Source organism: Eurosta solidaginis, chromosome 4 (genome assembly GCF_040869045.1).
Source record: "Eurosta solidaginis isolate ZX-2024a chromosome 4, ASM4086904v1, whole genome shotgun sequence".
In the NCBI taxonomy this organism is placed as follows: domain Eukaryota; kingdom Metazoa; phylum Arthropoda; class Insecta; order Diptera; family Tephritidae; genus Eurosta; species Eurosta solidaginis.
The window spans coordinates 183249142-183275625 of NC_090322.1; the positions used below are offsets into that span (position 1 = coordinate 183249142).

The 26484-nt window shown below is 37.1% G+C and overlaps 1 protein-coding gene across 1 annotated transcript; it reads right to left on the reverse strand.

Moving 5' to 3' along the window:
- Nucleotides 1-21337: 21337 nt before the first annotated feature.
- Nucleotides 21338-26140, reverse strand: LOC137248413 (aminopeptidase N-like). Its single transcript, XM_067779352.1, has 6 exons — nt 25592-26140; nt 25372-25527; nt 23285-23759; nt 22962-23200; nt 21662-22895; nt 21338-21592 (listed from the first exon to the last, which is right to left on the reverse strand). The coding sequence occupies exons 1-6, from the start codon at nt 26125-26127 to the stop codon at nt 21425-21427; spliced, it is 2808 nt and encodes a 935-aa protein (XP_067635453.1). The 5' UTR covers nt 26128-26140; the 3' UTR covers nt 21338-21424.
- Between the last annotated feature and the right edge of the window lie 344 nt (nt 26141-26484).

A 26484-nucleotide genomic window follows, 5' to 3' on the forward strand; every position in this document is an offset into this window, starting at 1 on the left:
TTGCAAATGTCGATTTATCACCGTGCCGTTCAAATGTGCGTAGTTATTCGCAGCAGGCAGCCTCACTGTGTTCACACTTTCTCTCGTATTTAGCGCAGAAGGCCAGAAAAATATTTGCGATTATATGACACAATCGGGCTTTGGAAAACTAAAACGCTATTTATTGCTAGAGCCAGTGGCGGATCGTGAGCTTGAAAAATGGTATCAAAAAGTTTCATAAATTTTGTTTTATTTTTATAAAAGCGGTATTCATGTATAAATTGCCATGCATCGTGAAATGCCAAAATTTTGTGCCTACTGCTATTTTCATGCTCAAGAAAAATACAAAATTTTCCTTGAATGCAGGCATGCTTAACCAACGAACCGATATCATTTCGTTACGATAATTAATGTTAATAAACGAAACAAAGTCATTTCGTTTCGTTTATTAACGTTAAGAACGTCAAATTAACGAAATTATTTTGTTTCGTTTTCTGCCATATCAAAACGAAATCAAATCGTTTATGTTGATTATTATTTCAAACTATGCTGGCAAAGCTGATTGATGGCGGAGTCATTAAGGTGAAAGCATTAGCCAAGCTGATTGCAAATTTCTCATGAATTTTGACAGTACCAACATATCTCAGAGTATTTTTGACATTACCACCAACGAATTACACAAACAAAGTACATGGAGTTTGTGTGTATGTCCGCTCGCTGTTACCACCTTACGGCTTCACCATGGCTATAGCATTGCCAGCACAATTCAAACATAAAGTATCACGTTTTTGTTAACGTTTTTAACGTTAACGAAAGCTTTTCGTTTCGGTTAAAAACGAGATACAATTTATCTTGATAATTTCTTTATCGATAATATTTCGAAGTGTTTCAACGGAAACGGTGGAAATTTTTTGATAAACGATTAGCTTAACGTTAAGGTGCATCCCTGATCTGCGTACAGCGCTTAATAATACCAAAATGGAAGCTTTCGATTTCAAAGTATTTTCAAAAGTATGTATGTATGTATTCTGTTTTTAAATACTTTTTATATTTTTTATTTGGTACTTTTATCATCACTGGGTGTGTACATTTCATTCTTATAACTGGCAATAAAACCAAATTAATAATTGAATAACAATTATCATTTCGTTAATTCTTAAAAAAACTTAAGTAATATTGAACACACCATTAAACATACAAACATTGTCCTTTTCTTTTAAAGTTGAATAGCAGCCGATAGGCTCCACCGATTTTGAAAATTCGGTAAAAGTTTACACCTTTTCCAGTTTAAGTTCAGAAATTTCAATCCAAGTTCAGAATATTACAATTCAAGTTCATAAATTTACAATTCAAGTTCAGAATTTTCAATTCAAGTTCATAAAATTACAATTCAAGTTCAGAAATTCCAATTTAAATTCAGAAATTTACAATTCAAATTCAGAAAATTACAATTCAAGTTCAGAAATTCCAATTTAAATTCAGAAATTTCCAATTCAAGTTCAGAAATTTCCATTTCAAGTTCAGAAAATTACAATTTAAATTCAGAAAATTGCAATTCAAGTTCAGAAAATTACAATTCAAGTTCAGAATTTTCAATTCAAGTTCAGAAAATTTGTCGGGTATTTTTTTTTCATCCAATGGAAATAAATGTATGTAAGATTGTATCTATGTGTTAGCAAGCATTGGACATCTTTACTCGTTTAAATCAATTTTGCGAGATAGCAAAGAAAAAACTCTCGCTCATAAGAAGCAATTGCAATACCATTCAGCTACATTCTTAGCGTCATAACCATTGATCTGCACTGAGTATTACAGCAGTGATGGCGAAGATATGACCACTTAAACAGTCAATGAAGTAACGTATAGGTACTGACTTCATAGATCTTGGCGCCATATGTCAAAATATCTCAACTTATCCGCCATCATCATCATTCATCATAAATTGGCACTTAACCGCGATTTTGGCAGTTTCGTAACAAATCATGCCAGCTTTCCTTGTTTCGCGGTAACTGACGGCGATTGGGAGCACCATTAGAGGTCAAGTCTTCCTCCACCTTCGCAATTCTGTGGAAGTCTCTCCCTTCCACTGCTTCCAAACTGCTGTTTCGACTGAAGTACTTTCACGCACTTGTTGGAAAGAATTATCCTCCATTTGATTTCAAGCTTCGGAATGTACACACCTTGAAGACAACTTGGGGTACACTATACCCAAGCCACCATTTTGGCAACATGGTCAACGAAGCATCAACACTTCCGAAAATAACATATAAGTATAAAATTACTTTATTAAAATAACTTTCGAAAATTAACATCCTACTTATAAATTTCTGAATTCGAACTGTAATTTTCTAAACTTGAAATGTAATTTTCTGAACTTGAATTGTAATTTTCTGAACTTGAATTGTATTTTTCTGAACTTGAAATTAAAATTTTGAACTTGAATTGTAATTTTCGGAACTTGAATTGTAGTTTTCTGAATTGAAATTGGAATTTATGAACTTGAATTGTAATTTTCTGAACTTGAATTGCAGTTTTTTGAACTTGAATTGTAAGTTCTGAACTTAAACTGGAAAAGGTGTAGTTGAAGGGTCGATTGCTAATATGCTACCAAAAATATCCAGAGAGGTGTCAAAAGACGCGTATTGACTTCGACAACAATAATCCGATGGCGGGAAAGAAAAATTTTAAATCGTTCAAAAGATATTAAACAAAAACCGAAATATGACCCGCGGGTTCCTCCGCAACCGGGGGTGGTATCCATAGTATTTTTGCACAGACAACTTTTCTGCGTTGGCGGCTTTCGGCCGCGCTTATAAAAAATTACCCTGGGTGGCTACAACACCGGTTTGGAGACCAAAACTATATCCGCGCAAAACACTTATGTTCACAATTTTACAACTACCACATGAAACTGCAAATATCTCCGGACAGAGATAGAATTTTTCTTTTCCTTCGGATTATTGTTTTCGAGGTCAATACGCGTCTTTTGACACCTCTCTCGATATTTTTGGTAGCGTATTAGCAATCGACCCCTCAACTAGACTTTTACCCTTTTAATTTTAAGGGTATTTGGCAAGTCTAAGATATCGACCTGAATTTTTTTTTTTTGGTTTTCGGAAAACCGTTTTTGTACAAAGAAAGAAATTTTTGGTATCAGTGATGAGACTTCAGAAAAAGTGGATTTTGAACCCACCCTAATGTGTAATTTGTGTGCGAATGATTTTATAGGCGGAGAACGAGTGAATTGTTTGTTTGATTGTGACATGGCTCTTCAAAACTGAAACTATGTTTGCAAAAGTACTATAATCGTAATGGTAGTGATTTAGTCGTTGATCAACGAGCAACTAAGCAAGAGGAATGCTCGCGTGTTTGCTAAAATTTAAAAACCTATATATTCGATTTTGCACAATTTTGCTACGAACTTGCGACACCTGACTTATAGGTAGAGCTATTCAGACTTAGTGAATACGATATTCAATTTACTACCCAGCAATAAATTTTTATAATAGTTAAATTTTTAGAAGTTAAATTAAATATGTACATTAGACTGGGTCGATTTATTAACCTATATCGCGCCATCGATTTTTCGATAGGATTTGAGCTCCGGGAAAAAAGTTCCACTACGCATAGCCAAACAAATAATTTTCGAGCCTGCAAAAAAAATGGCGAAAGGGTAAATTTTTCGACCAAAACACTCCCCAAAACCCAAAAAATAGTTTTCTTTTTTCCAAAAACCCATTGTAAAAACGGTGGCGATAACAGTTTTTTGAAAAAAAAAAATATTTTTTGGGTTTTGGGGAGTGTTTTGGTCGAAGAATTGCATTTTTTTTTGCAGTCTCGAAAATTATTTTTTTGGATATGCGTAGTGGAACTTTTTTTCTTGAGCCCAAATCCTATCGAAAAATCGATGGCGCGATATAGGTTAACTTTCGTCCATACAAATCGACCCAGGTTAATGTACATATTTAATTCTTCATTTCTACTGACATGTTTTGCATTTTTTATTTAAATTTGGATATGAACACGAATATATATTGGATTTTTATATATGTACAACTTTTGCTAACTCCAGTTACAGTTGACCACAGTTTAACCCTGCTACTTCGGCCGCTTAAGCTGAGACAAGCAGTAAAATTTTATGCTATCGAACAAAGTGGCAGGGTTAAACCTTATTCAACTTTAACTATAGTTTAACTCGTGATTTACAGAGGTCGCTCACGATACGGTGGGACTTATCAATCTTCTCATTGTTCAACAGGCTAATGGAGTCCAATATCGCATGCTAAGAAGCCGTAGAAACGGTAGATCAACTAATAAAGAATAAAATACAAACTCTTGGAAAACCCTTTGCAATGTTAGGCTTGGGGAGTTTCTGAAATATATGTATAAGCTCAAAGTGATAGATTTAATACGACGATATTCCCACAGTGGATTTTAGGATTTCTTCAGCTTTCTTACAAAAATTAAAATTTTTTGATTGACGCGCTTCATGGAAAAGTGTAGTGTGTAGAGGTCCATGCAAGAGGGGAAGGCTTTTGGTCATCATTCACAAAGAAATGGTCATGATAATTCATAAATTGGCCCTTAACCACCTAAGCGATTTTGGTAGTTTCATAACAGGGCGTCACTGTTTAGCCATAACTGGCTCAAACTGGGAGCACCAGGAACCAAAGAATGATCAGGTGAATTCTTTTTCATGCTATCCGGGCAGCTCACTTTGGCCCAAGTATCCTCTGCATAGCCATTCAACATATGTTTGCGGGCTTTAAGCGCTAGCTGAGGTGCGGTAGCGAGCGACCATATGTCTTTCGAAATACATGCGTAATAGCATCTCCTGTATAATAGGTTGAGCGCTGGGTTTGGGATCCTCAAATGAAACGACATCATTGCCATCTAAGGAATGAAAGAAAAAATCGTTCTAAAACGAACGAAACAAGTTCAAAATTAAAAACATTCGTTGACAGAAGTCTGTTAAGTACGTTTTTTCTTAACTCGTGACCGATGGGCTTGTTTTAAGAACAGTTTTTTCAAGCACACCGTTCGTATTTTATGATCAGTTTGGTATTGATGTGTGAACCTTCTGTGCTCATTTCAAGCACTATTTGTGCTTAAAATAAGATTTTTCATTCTCACGCTTTGAAAAACACTTGTGGTCGATTTAGCAGTTTTCGTTCTCAATTCAAGAACTGTTTGGGCTTGATCATTGATGGGAAGGGAAAGTATTTTTTTCAATAGGTACCCATTTATTATTTATTAATAATAATTTTTTTGTCATAAATAAAAAATATTTATAACAAAAAAAATTTTATTATTATTATAGTCCAAAATATGAATTTTTTTTATATTTTTCTCTTATTGAGAAATTATTCTTTTTTGCAGATGTAATCTGCATATATACTACCTACATTTCATAACAAGTTTGAGAATTACTTCTGCATATGTGAATGGAACTGAACGAAAAATAAGAGTTAAAAAAAATAGACATACAAAAATTGTCTTAAAAAAAATCAGAGTTTGACGGTGATCGAACTCGCGCTACACGATCGAAACCAGAACATCATAGCCGCTGGGCCACTACAACTATTTGGTAGCTCGTGCCAAATGTTGTATTTAACATTGTAGGGCACACGAATTGTACCGTTTATTTTTTTTTTTTTTGAACTTAATTTAAGAACATTCGTTGTCATTAATAGATAATTTGTTCATAATTTCAGACCAGCCGTTCTCTTTTCAAGAAAATGGTGTCAGTTCAAGAACAAGGTTGTTGTTTTAAGAACAGGTCGTTCGTTTTTCAAGAACAAAAAAGTAAGAACATGAAGAGCTTGAATTGAGTCCGGTGGTGCTGGAATCTAGAACGGCGTTTTTCTCTGAGTGTTCTTGTAAACCTATACAATGGTCAAGTATTGTCTTTAACGAGTGTATACCTAGGTTCGCTATTATACACGTAAATGCAAAATGCTTTAATATCGCATTCATCTGCGACCACCACATAGTAGAAGAAGGAGAAGCTTCTCTAATCCCACGAAGGACAAGAGCACATATTTTGGAACGCACATAAGAGCGTTTCCGCCTCCCCCCCCCCCCCCCCTAATTTAAAAGTCGTTATGGATGACTTCAATGTCAGGGTTGTCAAATAAGGTGTTTTGGGTCCAAAAGTGGGAAAGTTTAGCCTTTTTTGGTTTTTTTTCTCGGACGTTGTGGCAGCGCACTGCCCTCAAGTGGCCCGATGAAACCAAGCAAATCCTGTTCATTTTTTTTTTGTCCTTTTAAATACATATTTTTTTAAATTTTTTTATTCTAATTCTTATTTATGTTTTATTTATAATTTATAATTTTTATTGCTACCGAGTCCTTGAGAGGCAGTGGCTTCTTAAGCGCCGAGATCTAAAACTGCTCAGCTACAGGGAAACTCTTCAGCTGAGAAATATAGATTCATAAATATAGATACAACAGATTAAAAGTATACATATAACTTTTTAATTATTAAGAGAAGATAGAACAGTTTTTTCCATGGCAAAGAGCGAGTACGAAACATCAATTATTCTCGAGTGAGAGTTATAATCTTCACACAAACATAGAAATGGTTCGTTAAGTTGGAAATTGCTTTTACATTGTTTGAGAATTATAGGTTTATAATGCTTTGAGACTCGGCATGGAACATTCAAGATTACTTCGTTCAAAAGAAATGGGCTTGAAATCGATCCATTTAATAGTTTAGCCATAAATAGCACACCTAGCATTTCTCTACGACTTGCAAGGGTAGGAAGATTTATTAGTCTTAACCGATTAGTGTAAGGAGGAAGATTATGCAAGGAGTCCCATTGAATATTTCTCAAGGCGAAAAGCAAAAACTGTTTTTGAATTGACTCTAGCCTATCCACATGAACTTGATAACCCGGATTAGAAATTATCGATCCATATTCTAATATCGGCCTCACCAATGATGTAAAAAAGGTTTTTGTTCATGACGAAACCTTTCATAATATACAGAGGCTGATCAACTTCGCTGCTACCTTAAACCTGGTTGTATCTAGTACCTGTTTTAAACATATAAACCTCGATCAAGCAACATGACTGTTCCTGCATCGAAAAACATCCAACTAGATAATGTTGGGTTAACGGACGGCATGCATGTTTTAGATGTTCGGACGATTTACTCGAACAACCTTGATTCGCATCGCTGCACCCACTTTTGGCGGCCGCTGGACGTCGAAAAGCTGCAATCGCAATGTACTCTTCATCGGAAGCAACGTATGCGCAGTGAGAGAATATATGTATGGATTTAGAGCACTTCGTACCGCCACGACGGAATCAATTGGTTACCGGTGATTTCCGTGTCTCAGCCGAAGATAGAACGCTGCTTATAGAGTCACGATTACCTCGAATGCTTCGAAAAAAATGTACGAACGCTGTCGTGAGTTAAAGAGAGAAGCAAGATGAGTTTTTAGAAAGAAACAAATAGTGGAAGATATCCAGAGAGTGCACTTTTAAAGCACTGAGCCCGGGTGTGTTCGGAGAGCCCTTCGATTTTACTCCCTCAACGAAGAACTTATCAATAAAAATGCTGTAGGCATCGAGTTTATTTGAAGGAAAATTAAAAGTAGAACAACACAAATTGTATGACTAGCACGGCCTTAAGCTTACGACAGACAACTAACTTGAACAATTTAATAGCAATCCAAATATTTTTGGATCAAAAGGAAAAACAAAAAATTAAATCGCGCATTAGCATCCTAACGGCCAATTTAATGCGCCGACAGCAGCAAAGCCAACCAAATTAGCAGCGAATAAAACAAAACCCGCTAAGACAATTTATTTACGGACAAAACAAAGGACATGTTTGTATTTGTGGTAGGTACATACAAACTTATAAAGTATTTGCATTAAGAGGAGCTGGAAGATGATTGTCAAAAGGAAACACCTTCAAAAACAATAGACTCGAGAGTAACAACTGCGCGTTGACTGAAAAGTTTATCTGCAATTACTTTAACTCCTCTACCGTTATCTGTAGAGTGTTTGTTGTTTTTTACGATTACATTTACGAGCTAGGAGGCGCCTTGAGAGTGTCATTCTTTTGTATTACAGCACGCTTTTGAGTTGATTTCATAACTCTAAAGGTCCTTGTTGTGGACTGTAAATAAAAGCAAGAGCTTGTCGCCTGCCACTTCAGTTGACTTTGGTGTAGTTTAGTCAACTTTTTGCTTTTTGTTTTATTTTCTGATGCTAAGGCTTTTTCAGTTATTCGGCATTTCTGGATTCGTCTTCATTTCATAAAATTACGCATTGATATCCACTTGGTGAGCATCCTTATTCATTATTTGTATATTTTTGCTATTATCCAGTACCATTTTGCTCTGCGACGTTTGTATTGTAATATTTAAAAGATTTTAGATTTGGGAGTTTTTGAATTATTCTTATTTGAATGCCGCCAGCGGGGATCTATGTAATGAAATTATTTTGTGAAGCAAAATTTGATTTAATAAATTAATTTTACATGTAAGAAAGTCTAAGTTCGGGTGAAAGCGAACAATACCCAGCTGTACACTTGAAATGCTGTCGTTCGACTTAAAAGTATTTTGGAAAGAGTAACCAAAAAGGGCAGGTCACACCCAGTTTAAAAATTTCTTTAAGGTCTCTGCCAAATATCAATGTAATATCTTTAACGGCTTTTGATTTACGGCTTGTCAAACATCAAAATTTTCTTCTTCTTAATGTGGGTGGTGTCACGCCCATATTTAAAAATTTTTTGGAATTTATGTTTGGCGTCATAAAACCAATCCACCTACCAAATTTCCTTAGCTTAGCGGTATTCGTCTTTGAATTATATCTTTTTTTCCATTTTTCAAAATTTTTGATATCGAAAAAGTGGGCGTGGTTATCGTCCGATTTCGCTCGTTTTCAATACCAATCTATTCTGGATCCAGATTAGACCGTATATCAAATTCGGTGAAGATATCTCAATATTTGCTTAAATTGTCGTGTTAACGGACTTTCAGACGGATGGACTCCAATCAAAGTTATAATACCCTGTGTACAAGTACAGCTGGGTATAAAACGTTTAGTTTCTTGGTTAAAGCTCTGGGTAAAATTTTTTTTAAGATATTTCGGAGATGTTTTGTATAGATATAATTTTTCGGCAAATAAGTGTTTTATATATTCCTGATATATTTAGTCCCACTGGCATGACAAGAACTTTAATTCGGAAGGTTTCTTGGATGGAGATCTGGTACTGCTATACAACCCTCACCGGTGGAAAGGTGTTCCATCCAAATTTCGGCGCAGTTGGGAAGGCCCGTACAAAGTTGTGAAGAAGATCAGTGACACCATCTACCGCATACAAACCATTGGGAAACCACGGAGTAGAAGAGTGGTACATTTGGGGATGCTAGCAGCGTGTAAACCGGGAGATTTGTCTGATCGGGGCGATCAGACTTAGGTGGAGGGCAGTGTGACGAATATTAGTGACACTAAGTGATACTCCCATCACTAATCTGATACTAAGGAAATAAAGCCACAACAACAATGAAGCAAGCTGTTACATTTGTATGTACGTAAACGAATAAATCATTACTTGTATGCACATCAATTGATCAATCATTATGCCTACACATATGTATGTACAAGCAGAAGAGAAGAGATGCACAAACACATGCAGATATCTTATCTGAGATGCTCCCAAAAGTATGCAATTGTAATTGCGGAAGTGTCGCTCACAAATACACGCATATGAGGAGCTATATACGTGCATCTGTAGTTATAATAATATGGCAGTAACTAAGTAAATTCTGGAAGCGCCTAGAAGATGCCACGAGGAAATCACAGAGTATAAAAGCACCAGCGCTAGAGGCGCTTGAAGCAGTTTTCAGTTAAGTACGCTATCTGTCGGGCAATAGTCAGTTTCATTTGAGCTATCAATCAGTTTGGTTATTAAGCAAGCTATTCGTTGCAAAGTATAAGTGTTATTGTGAAGTACTTTAATAAAGGCCATTTTTCCATTATTCAATATTGGACTTATTTATTCAGCAGTTTAGTGATTCGAACTTGGCAGAAGAAATAAGGGGAATTGCAGTAAATTCGTTACAGTATGTTTTGTATCGTTATATTGGTGATAACTCAATCTGAGTGGCAGAGCTGGATTTCGATTCGATTCTCAATCGATTTAATCGATCTTTTTTTAGAAATATAGAAGCGATTTTTTTTTTAAATTGTTCGATTCTGTAGGAATCGAAATTTTCATCACTATCTACTTTACGGAGGTTAAGGAAATACATATTCTGTAATTTTTGTTTTTATAAAGTTATTTTGTGGTATGATATTGTGTTCAGTACGAAATTAATACCACAGTTTTAGATTCTAGTAAACCAATTGAAAGTGACTGAAGGGAAATTCAATATTATAAGTAATCCAAAGATTCGCAGATGTGTTGTCTGGAAGTATTTTAGTCAAGTGCAGGTGGATTCTGCGAAATGCAAAACAGGTGGAAATACAACCAATTTGTTAAATCACTTGAAGCGGTCACATTCAACGTTGATAGAAATGTCTTCATCAACAGGTCTTATAGAATCCTTTTTTTAACCTAATAACAACAACATAAGGAAGTCTCAGTCGAAGATAACGGATACAGATCTTTTACACAATGCTTGGATCCTCGGTACGTTTTGCCTTAACGAGTAACATTAAGGAACACACTTTTAACAAATATATAAAATCAATACTTTTTATGATATAGACAGCAGCAAACACGAAAACAGAAGTGACAATTTTCATATGCTAAGAAAATCCTTCCATAAAGTTTTTAACACTGAAACTACGCAAACTATTATGACACAAACTGCCGTATGTTGTCAATTGAAAGTTCCGTATACCTCATTGGTTAAAAAGCTGCAAACGTGTACTGAGAACATGTTACCTTACGTATGTAATAAATACTTCCTTTTTATATGACGCTGAACATAGATCGATTCTAATGCCGTAAACGAAGCGAGAACATTATAAATATTGTAATAATAAGTATTAAAGAAGAAAGTGTATTGGTTAATGTTCCCAAGGTTAGTTTCCGTACATTTTGAAATAAAAGATTCAAAAAAGCGTAAAAAAAAGACCCATGAGGCATTCCTTGACGCTTCAAATTTTGTCAGCAGGCTACGAAACGAGAGAGAAACTGTCCACCTTTATTTGTCGGGAAAAATCGCGTAAATGGTTAAGTACGTAAGCAAGTACACTGTTACAAAGAATAAGTAAAATTAAAATAAACTTTGTTTGTTTCGATTTAATCGATTAAATCGATTTTTTTTCTAGAATCGAAACGAAAAAATCGATTCTTAAAAAAATCGAATCGAATGCAGCTCTACTGAGTGGCATGTTTTTCTCCGCATATGTCAACTTAACATTTAGCAAAATAAATGCTTGTACGTCAGCAAGTATTTAGCTAAAAGTGCCAAGGTTACCAAAATTTGGTGAATTTAGCGCATTTTCTAATTCTATCTGGGTGGTTTCTCAAAACACGTTCTTCGCTTTAAAATTCTCAAGACACTACTTTTGTTTTGGCGCCATTCTACTGAATATGATTAATGACAGAGCTGTTAATTGTTCTATATAAGCATATGGATTTCTTTGCTTTTTCTCTTCATGGAACGTATGCATGTACATGAAGAAACTCAAATCAAAAACCAGCAACATTCCATTATATTTATTCATTTATTTTGTAATGTAAATACAAATATCAATGTCGCCTTAAAAAAAAAAAAAAAAAATATGAAATACGAATGAGTTATTTCAAGTTCATTATTATTTCTTTGTTTTTGCTCTTTATTTGTTTTGATTTATATTTATATTTAATATTATACTCACTTTGCCAATCTGAATAAATAAAAGTAACAGCAGAAAACATAAATATTTCGTTTATTGCAAAAATAGTATTAGTACAATAAGATCTAAGATCTTTTGTATATATGTATTTATGTAAATTATAATGAATGTGAATGAAACATTCCCTGCAGTCAAACCAACTAGTTGTATACTAGATGAATACTAGTTTGCCAAAAATCCCAACTAGTATGAGTTCTATATTTTTTCCATATTAGCAACTGGTATTTTTAACACGTCGATGTCCTACGAAATATCAATTGCCATTCTCTGCATCAGCATCATACCAATTGACAAACTAGTCATTATATACACCGACATCGTGTCAGATGCCATACTAGTCAGCATACCCACCAGGGTCATACTAATTATCATACTAGTCAGCCTTTGCGCCAGAATTATACCAAATGGCATACTAGTTATTATATACATCAATATCATACCAAGCCACCGTGGTGTGATGGTAGCGTGCTCCACCTACCACACCGGATGCCCTGGGTTCAAACCCCGGGCAAAGCAACAGCAAAAAATTTTAGAAATAAGGTTTTTCAATTAGAAGAAAATTTTTCTAAGCGGGGTCGCCCCTCGGCAGTGTTTGGCAAGCGCTCCGGGTGTATTTCTGCCATGAAAAGCTCTCAGTGAAAACTCATCTGTCTTGCAGATGCCGTTCGGAATCGGCATAAAATCATGTAGGTCCCGTCCGGCCAATTTGTAGGGAAAATCAAGCGGAGCACGACGAAAATTGGAATAGAAGCTCGGCCTTAGATCTCTTCGGAGATTATCGCGCCTTACATTTTATTATTTTTAATATCATACCAATTGACATACTAGTTAGTGTATTCAACATCAACATAACAGTTGACATACTAGTTGATATTTGCATCAGCATCCTACTATTTAATATACTAGTCTCAGTTGGGTTGAAAAATTAGTTGAAAATTGATAAATTAGCTCAAATTTATGTTATTCATTATATTTCATATATATAAAAGGTATTTATATATATACATATGTATATAACTTTAAAATTGATCAATTCAATACATTATACTTTGGAATAAATTTTAATAAAAATACGTATATATATATGAAAACTAAAAAGTAACAGAATAACACACGAATGTGACGCAATCTCAAGACGCAGGGCTAAGTTTATGGGTTCACCATGGCCAGAACATTCCCATATTAAATCCCTGAAGCCAAGAGAAGTGCTAGGGTTCATCATGGAAGTCGGATGGGATGAGGTGCTGACCAAAGGTGGCAGTGCAACCCTCAAGGAATTATCTATCTATATAACGGAGAAGGGACGAACCAGTAGTAGTTGACTGTGTAAAAACAGGCCAAGCTGCACTAGCGCCGTCCTGTTATGAGTGTTAATGGAGTTCAGAATGGTGGTAGTGATATGCATTTTACGGAAGTCATGCTTATGGCTGGATAACCGAACAATTTCATTTAATTGAGGGAATCATAACGGCTTTAAACGTTTTCGTTACTGACTAAATGGATAATATCGGTAGATACTGGCTGGGTTTCCGGTCTTTCTCTGTTATTCTGGAAAGGCATAGGCTTTTAACGACAATTAGAAAAAATGTCCGAGGCTACTGATGCCCTCATGGTACAGGTGTTTTGGCATCGGTATAGGTCTTCCGTCTGGGACTATTGATATGGATGGCTTGGCCTTTTCAATAACTTCTTTAACCTCTGTTGAGGTAACGGTGAGGGTTGACTCGTCATGCTTGTGTTTATGTGCCCGTTGATTTGGACAATATCTAGCAATGTGAACTGAAGTATGCATTGCAAATTGGCTACAGAAAGCACTCGCGCATTTCCTCGAGCCGACAGACGAAATTCTAGTCAAATGAATTATTTAAATACTAACTAGTATGAATAACACCACAAAATTGTAGTCAATGAACTAGAATGTTTGCTGACTACTTTGGCTTTTGACTGCAGGTTACTTAATTGGCGCTTAACCGTCTAAACGTTTATGGCCGTCTAACAAGGCGCGCGAGTCGCTCCTTCGCTCCGCCAACCGGCGCCAATTGGTCACACCAAAGGAGTTTAAATCGTTTTTCACTTGGTCCTTCCAACGGAGTGGGGGCCGCCCTCTACCTCTGCTTCCATAGTCGGGTTCCGATAGAAATACTTTCTTGGCCGGAGCATCATCTTTCATTCGCATAACATGGCCTAGCCAGCGCAGCAGCTGCGTTTTAATTCACTGGACTATGTTGATGTCTGCGTATAGCTCGTACAGCTCATCATTAAATCTTCTTCAGTACTCGCCATCGCCAACGCGTAGAGGTCCATAAATCTTTCGAAGAACTTTTCTCTCGAACATTCCCAAAGCCGCTTCATCATTCAGATGAAGATGAATAGGAGTAACGTTCCTGCCAAATTTCTTCATGATATCTTCAACGGCTGCCAAATTACAGCTTGCAAAACTTTTAAATTACCTTCTTTTAAAAGTGGGCGGTGCCACGCCCATTGTCTAAAATTTTACTAATTTTCTATTTTGCGTCATAATCTCAACCCACCTACCAAGTTTCATCGCTTTAGCCGTCTTCGGTAATGAATTATCGCACTTTTTCGGTGTTTCAAAATTTTCGATATCGAAAAAATGGGCGGTACCGATTTCGTTCATTTTAAATAGCGATCTGAGATGAGTGCCCAGGAACTTACATACCAAATTTCATTAAGATACCTCAAAATTTACTCAAGTTATCGTGTTTACGGACAGACGGGCGGACAGACGGACGGACGGACGGACATGGCCAAATGAATTTCTTTTTTCGCCCAGGTCATTTTGATGTATAGAAGTCTATATCTATCTCGAATAGTTTATGCCGTTACGGGTTACCTTTATGCGAACAAAATTACTCTGTGAGCTCTGCTCAGCTGAGTATAAAAAAGGCGCGACATTTTTTTTTACAGAGTTTCGCGTAAGAATAGGGACAACCTAAAATGAAGGCAAACAAAAAATTTTTGTTTATTTTTAGTTTTTTTGTAGACATTGTTTATTTTTGTGAATTTTAGCGTACATAGTCTCCTACCAGTAATTTTTTTGGCGAAAGTGGTACATTTTAGTGCTAATGTCCTATGATTTCTTAATTCCACATTAATTTGGAGGTTTACAAATATTCACCCCTATTCTGCATTTCGATTACGTTTCCGTTCTACGCTCCGCTTTAATCGAAGTTGTGTATTCTGCATTACGATGTAATCGTAACGAGAAGAGGAAGAGCAAATGATTTTTCGAATTCAGCTGTTTGTACGGAATGTGTGAAAATTGGAACAAAATAAATTAAAGAAAAACTGAAAAACGTTTATATTTTATTAGCCACGCCATTTTGTATAAAAAAAGAATATATTGCCGCAGTGTTATATTTTTTTGAGTGAAGTGCTTTCATAATTGTCAATGTGTTTTTGTCGTTCTTTTGGCCAATTCCCTGCCGTGGCCTACAAGTTTTGTTAAAACGGATTCCTGCACGGATATAGTTAACATTTTCTGAATTTTATGGATGCTAATTTCATTGCACCGGCCTAAAATACTTTATGAAGATTTATTTATTCTTTCCGCTAGGATTGTTTACGTTTGCGCTTCACCTTCCTCTACTCCGGCAGCTTGCTTTGGCATATAACTGGACCCAACGAACAGACACAAATTATAGCTGTCTATTATAATGGAATCAATAGCCGCGGTATTATTTGTGGAGTTGGAAACCAACGCATACGAAAATGGCCAGGCGAGTATGGAAAGGCAAATATTGCGAGATTTGTGTAATCCATTTGAGATGAGTGACGAATTTTAAGAAATTGAACTTGAAAGTGGTAAAGTTTAATTACTTATTTTCTTATTTAGGTTCAAAAAAACTTTCGACGATGCTTTCATGTATGTGTTAGATACTTTTGCGGGTCAAATACGTCCAAGGACTTCGACATCGACATGTTGTTTTTTACCTGGAAACATATAAAAAAACAATCATCATAAAGCCTTCTATGTTTCTTAACAAGTTTTACTTACATTTTTGTTAAAATTTTGTTATAAATTAATAAAAAAATAAAAAGAAAATCTTTTTCCGCCAAACAAATTTAAAAAAAATAAATGTAAGGCGCGATAACCTCCGAAGAGATCTAAGGCCGAGCTTCTCTTCCAATTTGCGTCGTGCTCCTCTCGATTTTTCCCTACAAATTGGCCAAACAAATTTGCAACTTAGAAAAACGGAAATACGATCGAAATGCAGAATACACAAAATCGAACGATTCGAAGTTGGATCGAAAGAGATTGGAACACAGAATACCAAATTTGCCAAATCGAAACAATTCCAGTCCAAGTCGAAATGCAGAATAGAGGTGATTGATGCATAGGTTAGGTTAGATTTAGTGGTATCTACCCTGGCAAAAGCTCATAGAAAAATTATTTTCTAATTGAAAATTTCTTTCTAAAGTTTTCGATGTTGCTTTTCCGGGGCCATGAACCCAGCGACTTCGGTTTGGTAGGCGATTCAAAAGGTCCGTATTTAAAAAAGGGATCACTCTGTTGAACCCAGGGCTTCAATATCTACTATTCACTTGCCGTGGGAATAACTATGTTGAAGCTACCACAGAAGTGGTTTTCGTAGTCGAAATCCGTAGGCCATATGACGAAGCCTCATCAATGGCGAGGGTCTCCAGCTCCAACCGATGCAGCCGCTAAAGCAATACAAGAGAACCAAGGTATTAACATCCTGATCCTTCACCCCAGTTCTCTGTTAAATATCATGCTTGGACAAATTAATACTTGGTGCGATTTAAATCCGAGAAGATTTAGGCCGAGCTTCTTTTCCAATTTGAGTCGTTCTTTTTTTTAATTTTCATTACAAATTTGCTAAACGGCACGACGGAGATCGTGAGGAATCTTATTTAATTGTAGTGTTTCAATTACTACGTACATACATATATTCAATAGTATAATGGAATAGTAAAAAATATCTATTAATTACCTAAAACATGTAATGGCAGTCGAAACAATGGATGCCATTTCTCTATAGGAAGTTATTGAATTGAGTCCATTCAGATCCACTTGCATCTTACTTGACATTTCGGGTCAGCTCATTTCAGGGCACTTCGCGTCAGTTCATCCCTTAACCCTTCATTTCGGCCTCCTACCAGCAATACCTATATCCATATAAGCGATAGTTCTGGAAATGGTCTATGGTCTTAGGCCCGGTTGGCTTTAAAAACAGCCCATTATGAAATGTTTGCTTCTTATTTGAAGTCTGAAGACTTAATTAAATCTGTGAGAATACCATCTCTTGAACTGCGTCATAATCTTAAATTAATCGAATTACAATAAAACAAAATTTTAAATAAAAAGCGTGCTCATCCAAAAGTATCTGTACTTCAGATATGACATTCCATTGCCCAATTTTAGTCGATTTATTAGTTAAATTGGTGTGTACGTCGGCGCACATTGCAAAAGTCAATCGGAATTTCTACATTGTACCTATAAATCATGAATGTATGTACGTAGTTTTTGTTTTATGTGGTAGTATTTTTCCCGCTTAGATTTGGTTTTGGTTTTCTGTCATTCAACACATTTTCGCTGTTTCTCCGTACACTTTCAGCCGCATATTTTATAGGCCTCGATTTTATGTTAATTCATCAAGTAAATATCTACTTGCAAGCACGATTGTATAGTTAAGTACATCCATACCTACATACATAGGTACGTGGGAGCAGTAGTAAATAATAACGTTAGTGTTTGTACCCTGTAAGCTTGGTTATTGATTCTCAATTTCTAAAAGCAGCTATACCGTAGCCAATGAATTCGTAGTTGAATCTCCAAAAAAGGTATATTCCTTCGCATAACCCCTTTATATTTCTCAGTTTCCGCTTTGCAACTCAACGCTCCCGTTTAGATTTTGACACCCCCGCAGCTTGTCCGTTGGCACATATATCACCTGTCCCTTTGTTAGCCGGATCGTCCTCGAACTTTCGTCCGCCCCTCTATATTGTTTCGCGCATCTGTCCCATCCCGTCTCATATCCTCTTATCAGCTCTGCCACTAATTCTTTTGATCACTCTAAAAAATATTCCCAGTCAGTGCCGCTTTCCGGGCTCTGATGTGTAGTCGTCCTTTTAGTTGCCTTCGAGGGCTGACGCATGCCCTTATGAGGAATTCAGGGGTTGATAAGCGCATTACAAAACTGTATAACTTCAAAGCTACCGCAATCCAGTTGCCAACCTACCTACGCGAGGGGAATCCCGTTACAAATATGAATGTATCATACACCTATTTAGCAGGCGAGGCTCTGGCGACCCCAAGTTCCTTATGGAACTAAGGGGTAGAGGTGGGATGGTCTAGAAGGTTTAATGTGGTCATATAAATCGTTCCCGAGATGGTCGGGCTAGTACCTTAATGGTACTTTGATACCGGAACGTACCGGATCTATATCCGGAAAGGACCATCAACATTGATAACACCTCCCAAAACCTACGGGGAGTGTGTTTGTCTTTAATACGACAACAACAAGACATGTGAACGTAAAAACGCCAAAGACGGGACTATACTCAACATAATGGCTACGGATTCGAAATGTACCCTGAGATCTGCCAAGTTTTTAACGGAACGTGCCAAGCTGCGATATTCGTTTCGATCCACCACTATTACTAAAAACTAAACCACCTTGAAGGATGTGAAAAGTATCACTATCCTCTGTCTAAGACTTTTAACAGCCACTGACCCAGAGCGTAGTTCCACGTATGATATCAAAGCCAAGAACCTTAATACCCTGTGTTAATATTTAGGAACATTTCTTTCCTGTGGTGTGTTCGAGTGCAGCATTCCATGCAGTCGATCTAATTTGTTATCATCACCTATGCTGTGGACGCTGGTCCACTGCTTAGGCGATTCGATACGGTACCAGTCAAACTCACGACGTATGCAGAGGGTGTTTCAATCATGACAACGGTCAGCTTCCTGCTAACAATTTGCACTTTGGTGGAACAGACGATTCGGGATATAAATGCCTGGGAATATGACCGCCAACGTGGGAAAGATGGATACAACTATTTTTAATTTCTGCAGGCAAACCAATAACTTGCGTAGCCGCGTCTGCTGGGCCTGCTAGTAGATAGATATACCCGTAAAAATGCTTATATAAGCTTCACTTTTATGTTAGTAACTCTTCTCTTTTATACCAAATAATAAAAAAAGGATCCCTGCTTTTCAGCAGGAGCAAGATACCCACTTCGACAGGCACTTTCTGTTAACAGGCACCACTGTTAACACAACAACAACAACAGGAACTTTCTCATGGCTCTATTACCATGCCCATTATCAAGTATATTCGGTGGATATTTCTCAAGGCATTTGGTTTACAATGTGGAGGATGTTGAGAAAAAGTATACCCAAAATCTGCAGTGTGTAGCATGTTGAGAAAAACGTACCCTAAGGTATGCAGCGTGTGGTAGGTCGCACTTGCTGTAAGGGCAAGGGTGTGATATTTCTCAAGGCCTTTAGTTTGCTACATGTAGCAGGACGTCACCTCCAATGTCATGCTAATGTTAAAAGGCCATATAATGTGTATAGACGGGCTGTCCCTGCTAGCACGGCTATGAGAATTCTCGCGCCTACTACAGGAATGTTACGTATACGCACCTATGCCCGTATTTTCAGGTGGTACGGATATGTTCGCGTGTTGTTGGTTGGTTTTTAACAAAACAACGTGCTTATTATTCTCAGTTGGCCAGAGCTCACAGAGTATATTAACTCTGATTGGATAACGATTGGTTGTACAGGTATAAAGGAATCTAGATAGATATAGACTTCCGTATATCAAAATCATCAGTGTCGAAAAAAAATTTGATTGAGCCATGTCCGTCCGTCCGTCTGTCCGTTAACACGATAACTTGAGTAAATTTTGAGGTATCTTGATGAAATTTGGTACGTAGGTTCCTGGGCACTCATCTCAGATCGCCATTTAAAATGAACGATATCGGACTATAACCACGCCCACTTTTTCGATATCGAAAATTTCGAAAAACCGAAAAAATACGATAATTCATTGCCAAAGACGGATAAAGCGATGGAACTTGGTAGATGGGTTGACCTTATGACGCAGAATAGAAAATTAGTATAATTTTAGACAACGGGCGTGGCACCGCTCACTTTTAAAAGAAGGTAATTTACAAGTTTTGCAAGCTGTAATTGGGCAGTCATTGAGGATATCATGATGAAATTTGGCAGGAACGTTACTACTATTACTATTATGTGCTAAATAAAAATTAGAAAATTCGGATCAAGAACACGCCTACTTTTAAAAAAAAAATTTTTTTAAAGTCAAATTTTAACAAAAAATTCAATATCTTTACTGTATATAAGTAAATTATGTCAATATTCAACTCCAGTAATGATATGGTGCAACAAAATACAAAAATAAAAGAAAATTTCAAAATGGGCGTGGTTCCGCCTGTTTTCATTTAGTTTGTCTAGAATACTTTTAATGCCATAAGTCGAACAAAAATCTACCAATCCTTCTGAAATTTGGTAGAGGCAAAGACTCTATGACGGTATCTGTTTTCTGTGAAAATTGACGAAATCGATTGAAGCCACGCCCAGGTTTTATACACAGTCGACCGTCTGTCCTTCCGCTCGGCCGTTAACACGATAACTTGAGCAAAAATCGATATATCTTTACTAAACTCAGTTCACGTACGTATCTGAGCTCACTTTGTATTGGTACAAAAAATTGCCGAAATCCGACTGAAACCGCGCCCACTTTTTCGAAATCGAAAATTACGAAAAATGAAAAAAATGCCATAATTCCATACCAAATACGAAAAAAGGGATGAAACATGGAAATTGGATTTGTTTGTTGACTCAAAATATAACTTTAGAAAAAACTTTGTAAAATGGGTGTGACACCTACCATATTAAGTAGAAAAAAATGAAAAAGTTCTGCAGGGCGCAATCAAAAGCCCTTGGAATCTTGGCAGGAATACTGTTCGTGGTATTACATATTTAAATAAATTAGCGGTACCCGACAGATGATGTTCTGGGTCACCCTGGTCCACATTTTGGTCGATATCTCGAAAACGCCTTCACATATACAACTAAGGGTCACTTCCTTTTAAAACCCTCATTAATACCTTTAATTTGATACCCATATCGTACAAACACATTATAGAGTCACCCCTGGTCCACCTTTAGAACTATGGCCGACTCCCTTTTAAAATACTCTTTAATACCTTCCATTTGATACCCATGTCATACAAACACATTCCAGAGTTACCCTAGGTTCATTTTCCTACGTGGTGATTTTCCCTTATTTTGTCTCCAAAGCTCTCAGCTGAGTATGTAATGTTCGGTTACACCCGAACTTAGCCTCCCTTACTTGTTTTTTAAACGGGCGGTGCCAAGTGTTATGTAAAAAAGTAATTTATCTGAAATGAAATATACAATTGAAGCTTCTGCTGAGTATATAATGTTCGGTTACACCCGAACTTAGACACCTTTACTTGTTTTTCATTTTATTTATTACTGAGATGATAAAATAATGCATTATTTGATTTTCCTACAATTTTCAGGTTCAGATAAACACTATGAACCTGCGCTCGAATTCGAAAGATAACTTTTCACAAACGACATAATCGGTTTACGATTTTTATCAAGCCAGCCAAAGTTCACTTTCATATTCGCCTTTACTTCGTCCTCTAGGTTTGATTCTACGATGTTGCTGTTTTTAACTTTTTCTACCAAAGCGAGAAGCTAAAAGTATAAACGGTTTTAAAATTACTTAATTTATCAGTACTTAAGCGTTTCTCTTATGCTGCTTACCCTTTTCTGTTTATCATTGTTATTAACGTAATTGGCCATATTAACGATGTCTTGACTTAGTGGATTAGAGCTACCTGTATCGTTTGAAAGTTTACCGTATGCTTCCCAGTTATTATTGAGAAAATCAATGCAAACTAACAGACCCAGTCCACTACTCGAATATGCCCAATTCAATACAGATGTGCGCTCTGTATCACTCAGCGAGTTACTCATATTGATTGTGCTACTCACAAACTTTTGTAATTGTGCCTCATTTTCTGAACAACCTAATGCACGGAGTAACCGCGAGCGGTAGGCGGTATCGCTTGATGCTAGAAAATCATTGAAAAAGTAATTGTAATCATTATCACTGGACTTACGAAGACCATTACAATATGCTTGTCGTTTAGTATTTGGTTCAATTGGAACGCCATTATTGATAAGCAATTTTAACTTCTCATTGGCTTCCATAAGACAATTCTCCACACCAACTAAACATGCAAGATCAACTGCCCTATTTCGTGTAAATTTACGTAGCAACTGCTCGCCGGGTACTTCATTAACACCCAATGTTTCGTAAAGTTTTATCACTAATGATGCAATAAACTGTTTAAAATCATTGTAATCTTGATCGCCGTTAAGATATGTTACGTAAGTAGTTATGATAGTGGCAGCAGTATACCAAGGCGCGTACTGATCCTCACCAGGTAGATATGTCAACAATTCTAAAAGAATTTCCTGTTGTAAACGATCCGTTTTCACAAATTCGTAGGCATCGTCTAAAATTTGAGCCCGATTCAGGGCATGTATCTTATTAGGTCGCAATACCAGACCCTGAGCTATAAGATGCCAGTTCTTGTCATCGTAATTGATGCGATAGTAACCTGTTGATTGCTTATTCAAAATCAACCAGTCGTCAGCGCCTACTTCATTATCTGCTATATTTAGTTCTTTCGTATTGAAATAATGTGTAGCCGTGGTGTTACGAAAGTCAGCTTTCAAGGTTGAAGCATAATTGAATGGTACATGGTAGATATTCGATGAGGCAATTGTATTATTAGTGTTGTACGCTGTTTGCGTGATAGTGAATTTTTTTTTGGCATAGTCACGTGTCACTGTGAGCAATGGAAATCCAGATTGTTGAGACCATGTTCGGAACATAACGCCTATCGGAGCGGGGAGCGCTATTTTGTGTTCATCTGCAGCGCTTTGCATAGCGTCAAAAAACTGTCCTTCATCTGCGGCACCAAATGCACTGTATGACAAAAGTATTTATTAGTTTTTACTAAATATTTATTTGTTTGAGGCACTGTGTATCTACTTATCGTTTAGATATCTAATCAAAGTTGAACGAAAGATCTCATCTCCCAAAGCACATTTCCACATATAGAGTACAGTCGACGCTTTTTCATAAGAGGAAATGAAATACCGCTCATCTATTTCCGACGGCGTCTGAACATAATACGTCATTGGAACAACATCACCATTCACATCACTCGACATGGCTTCTTGATATTCATCTGTATGCATTATTTGATAAACATCCCATTCGCGATAAACCTAAAATGCCATTAAAAGAAAAGGTAGCCAAGTTAGTTAAGTATTTTTTTTTTGAAATGGGCGCAGCAAAACTCAGCGACTAACTTCATTTACAGCCTCATAAGCATTGAGTCTGCCAAAAGCTTCTTTCACCCATAAGTAAGTCCACCATTTGATAGTCACATGATTACCAATCCATTGATGAGTGAGCTCGTGAGCAATCTTATTTGCAGCATCAATAAGATCACTCGTCGTTGATGTAGTTTTGTTGATGAGTAAATCTAGTTCACCGTATGTTACCATGCCCCAATATTCATTACCGCCATCTTTTTCAGGTATTGCCACTTGTACTAATCTAGGTAGATCGTATGGTATTTTGTAGTAATTTGTTAAATGTTCCAAGATTATCATGCCAAAGACCAGTCCAAATTCTTGTATGGGCACATCTTCTGGTTTCGTATAAAGCCGATGTGGTACTGAATGTAGCGCACCTTCTGTGTATTCAAAATCGGACACATGGAAGGCAATCAAGTATGTTGGCATGGTCACCGTAGTCTTAGCGAAAACAGTAACGCCATTACTGAAAATATTTTTTTGAGTTTTTGATAATAGCAAAATTTAGCCGAAACACAATACTGGATACGAAACTAAAAAATCCAAATCCCGTATACGGATTAAGCGCTGAACTCGACATCAATCACCAAAAAAATCCTTCCAATAAAAAAATAACAACAAGACTCCGATAAAACCTGTTTTTCTGATAACGACTACGGTAAAAGTTTGAAATTTTCGCCACGATGTACTCTTGCTTACGGCGTTGGACGAGTCTCTCTCCGCAATCCGCGTCCGGGAAAGGTCTTGCAATATAAAATTTGTAAGCGCCTACGCAAAAATACATATATGCTGCGGCCGACGTGAATAAGAACTGTTTCTATGAGCAACTATGACATCAAAATCATCATTGGCGACTTTAAGGCAAGAGTGGGTTAAGTTGTGGAGGGAGCACTTTTCCTCATTGGTGGAAAGCGAGGTAGAAGGACGGAATTGACGTCCGCCACCCGATGACGAAATGTGAATGGTAATATCGTGACTAAACCACAACAAGGTGGCCTGTAATGACGAAGCGCTGGTAACAAGTATGCATGAATTCCTATGGGTAGACGAGCGCATGCATGCAGACTTGAATTTTAGTGTACTCGGCGCAATCGACAAGAAAAACCTCCCTATTACCGCGGAATCAGCAAACTTAATATTGCGTATAAGGTTCTATGTAGTGTATTGTGCGAAAGACTGATACGAACAATGAACCGATTTTACCTAATCAGAGCGGCTTTAGCCCTGATCCTGAACCAAGTCTTTGGTGATTTCAAATCACCTTTTGACAGCCCGAAAAGGAGTTGCAGGAATGGTGCTTTGTCTGAATTTTAGTTTCGTGCAAAGCTTGTATGGCTTTTACAAATAACGTTGAGCCACTCTATACAGATTTAGAAGTTTTCTCACCAAGCTCTTCAAAACCAAGCAAGGCTTCAGACGAAGCATTTCTAGCAGCGGGTGGAAACGGAAATTTATTGATATCATCACAAACACGCCGTACGTTCTTCCTTCTCTGACTTGGGTGAAGAGGCAAAAAAGTCTAGCGGCGAACGAGGTTAAGACGAAGTATTTCCTGTTAGCAAAGAAATAACCGACGCAATCAGGCCGAATGACCCGCGTCACTGTTGATGAATATAAATTTGAAACTATGACTTCGTTTATTTGTTAACTACCATTAACAGAAAAAAACACTGTCATCCCCGTAATCCAACGGGGAATCACTATTGCAAACATGCGGACTTACTGGGCAACGGAATAGTAAAGACCTCTCTCGACGAACAAAAATCGCGCTTTCTCATACCCGTCCTGATATATGGTTCGAAATCATAGAAGATGTCGCGATAAGATTGGATGGTCCCTGCCCATAAATTATTCCTATCGAACTCGTATATAGGCGGCGGAATACTTGATATCTCCTGCCCTCAGTTGGCGTCATTTACGATCCAGAAGTTATTCTTACCTCCGGTGGTGTTCCTAATCAGCCCCAGTTGGCAAAGCGAAGAAACGACAGAAGTAAGCGAATTCATAGGTCAATATCAGTGGCGAAAAAGCCATCTTTCGTCAGTTTGTGTTTCGCACTTGTCTAATCTTCTACTTACGAGCTTGCACTTTCGTTCATAGGCATATTAGATAAGGCATTGTATGATGGATGATGTCTTATGGTTATTTGAAACGTGGCACGTTTGGCTGGTTCATCGTAACAAGGAAATGCCTTACGAGCAAATGTCGGTTCGAACTCTGTGGTTGCCATATAACTGCAATAATTTGTAAGGATTTTTCAAATTTGCTTTTATAACCCTATTGTTTCATAATTCTTACTGCATTTTCTGTGCACTGTCGTTATAGGAAAGTATATAAAATCCCTTTTTGTCTGTACTTAATTGTCCCTTATATGCGATAGTTAAAGTCCAATTGGTGCCTTTATTAAAATTTAACTGTTGATCTTGAGCAGTCAAGCTAAGAAACTCTCGTTCAATTTGGTATAACCAACTCATGGGATACTCAACAGCATCTTGTCGATCTGCACTTTTTATGGTGGCCTTAAAATCTTCAAGCTCGAGTGCATGAAGTACAATGGTTTTAGTATTCTCAGTAGCGGTTAGTGAAATTTGAACTTGACCTGTGAAATCTCTCGTTCCATTGTGAAAATTTGTTGTTAATTCCAGATTGTAGTGAAAAGGTTGGGTATTGTTTGGTAAGCGATAGTTAATATTGGAAGTACCGTTTATGCGGCTACCGAGTTTTGGTGCAGTGCCTGGCAAAAACTGTGTTTTTGTGGAAATTGCCAAACTTATTACCATTGTGGCTACTATAACCACACACGCGGAACTCAATTTCAATGTGCCGTAAATCATTTCGACAACTGAAAGGTCGGTACTAAAAAATCTTTATGATCTCGTACACAGTCTAACTTTCATTTTATAGTTTTGCGTTGAGTAGCAAACACCTGATTACACGGTGCAGACGTAAACACCAAACAATTGGCCCTGAGGAAGGTTACCGCAGTGTAGCATATAAAAATAAATAAATAAATTTAAGGCGCGATAACCTCCGAAGAGATCTAAGGCCGAGCTTCTCTTCCAATTTGCGTCGTGCTCCTATTGATTTTCCCTACAAATCGGCCGGATGGGACCTACATGTTTTATGCCGACTCCGCCCGGGACCTGCAAGGCAGATGAGTTTTCACTGAGAGCTTTTCATGGCAGAAATAC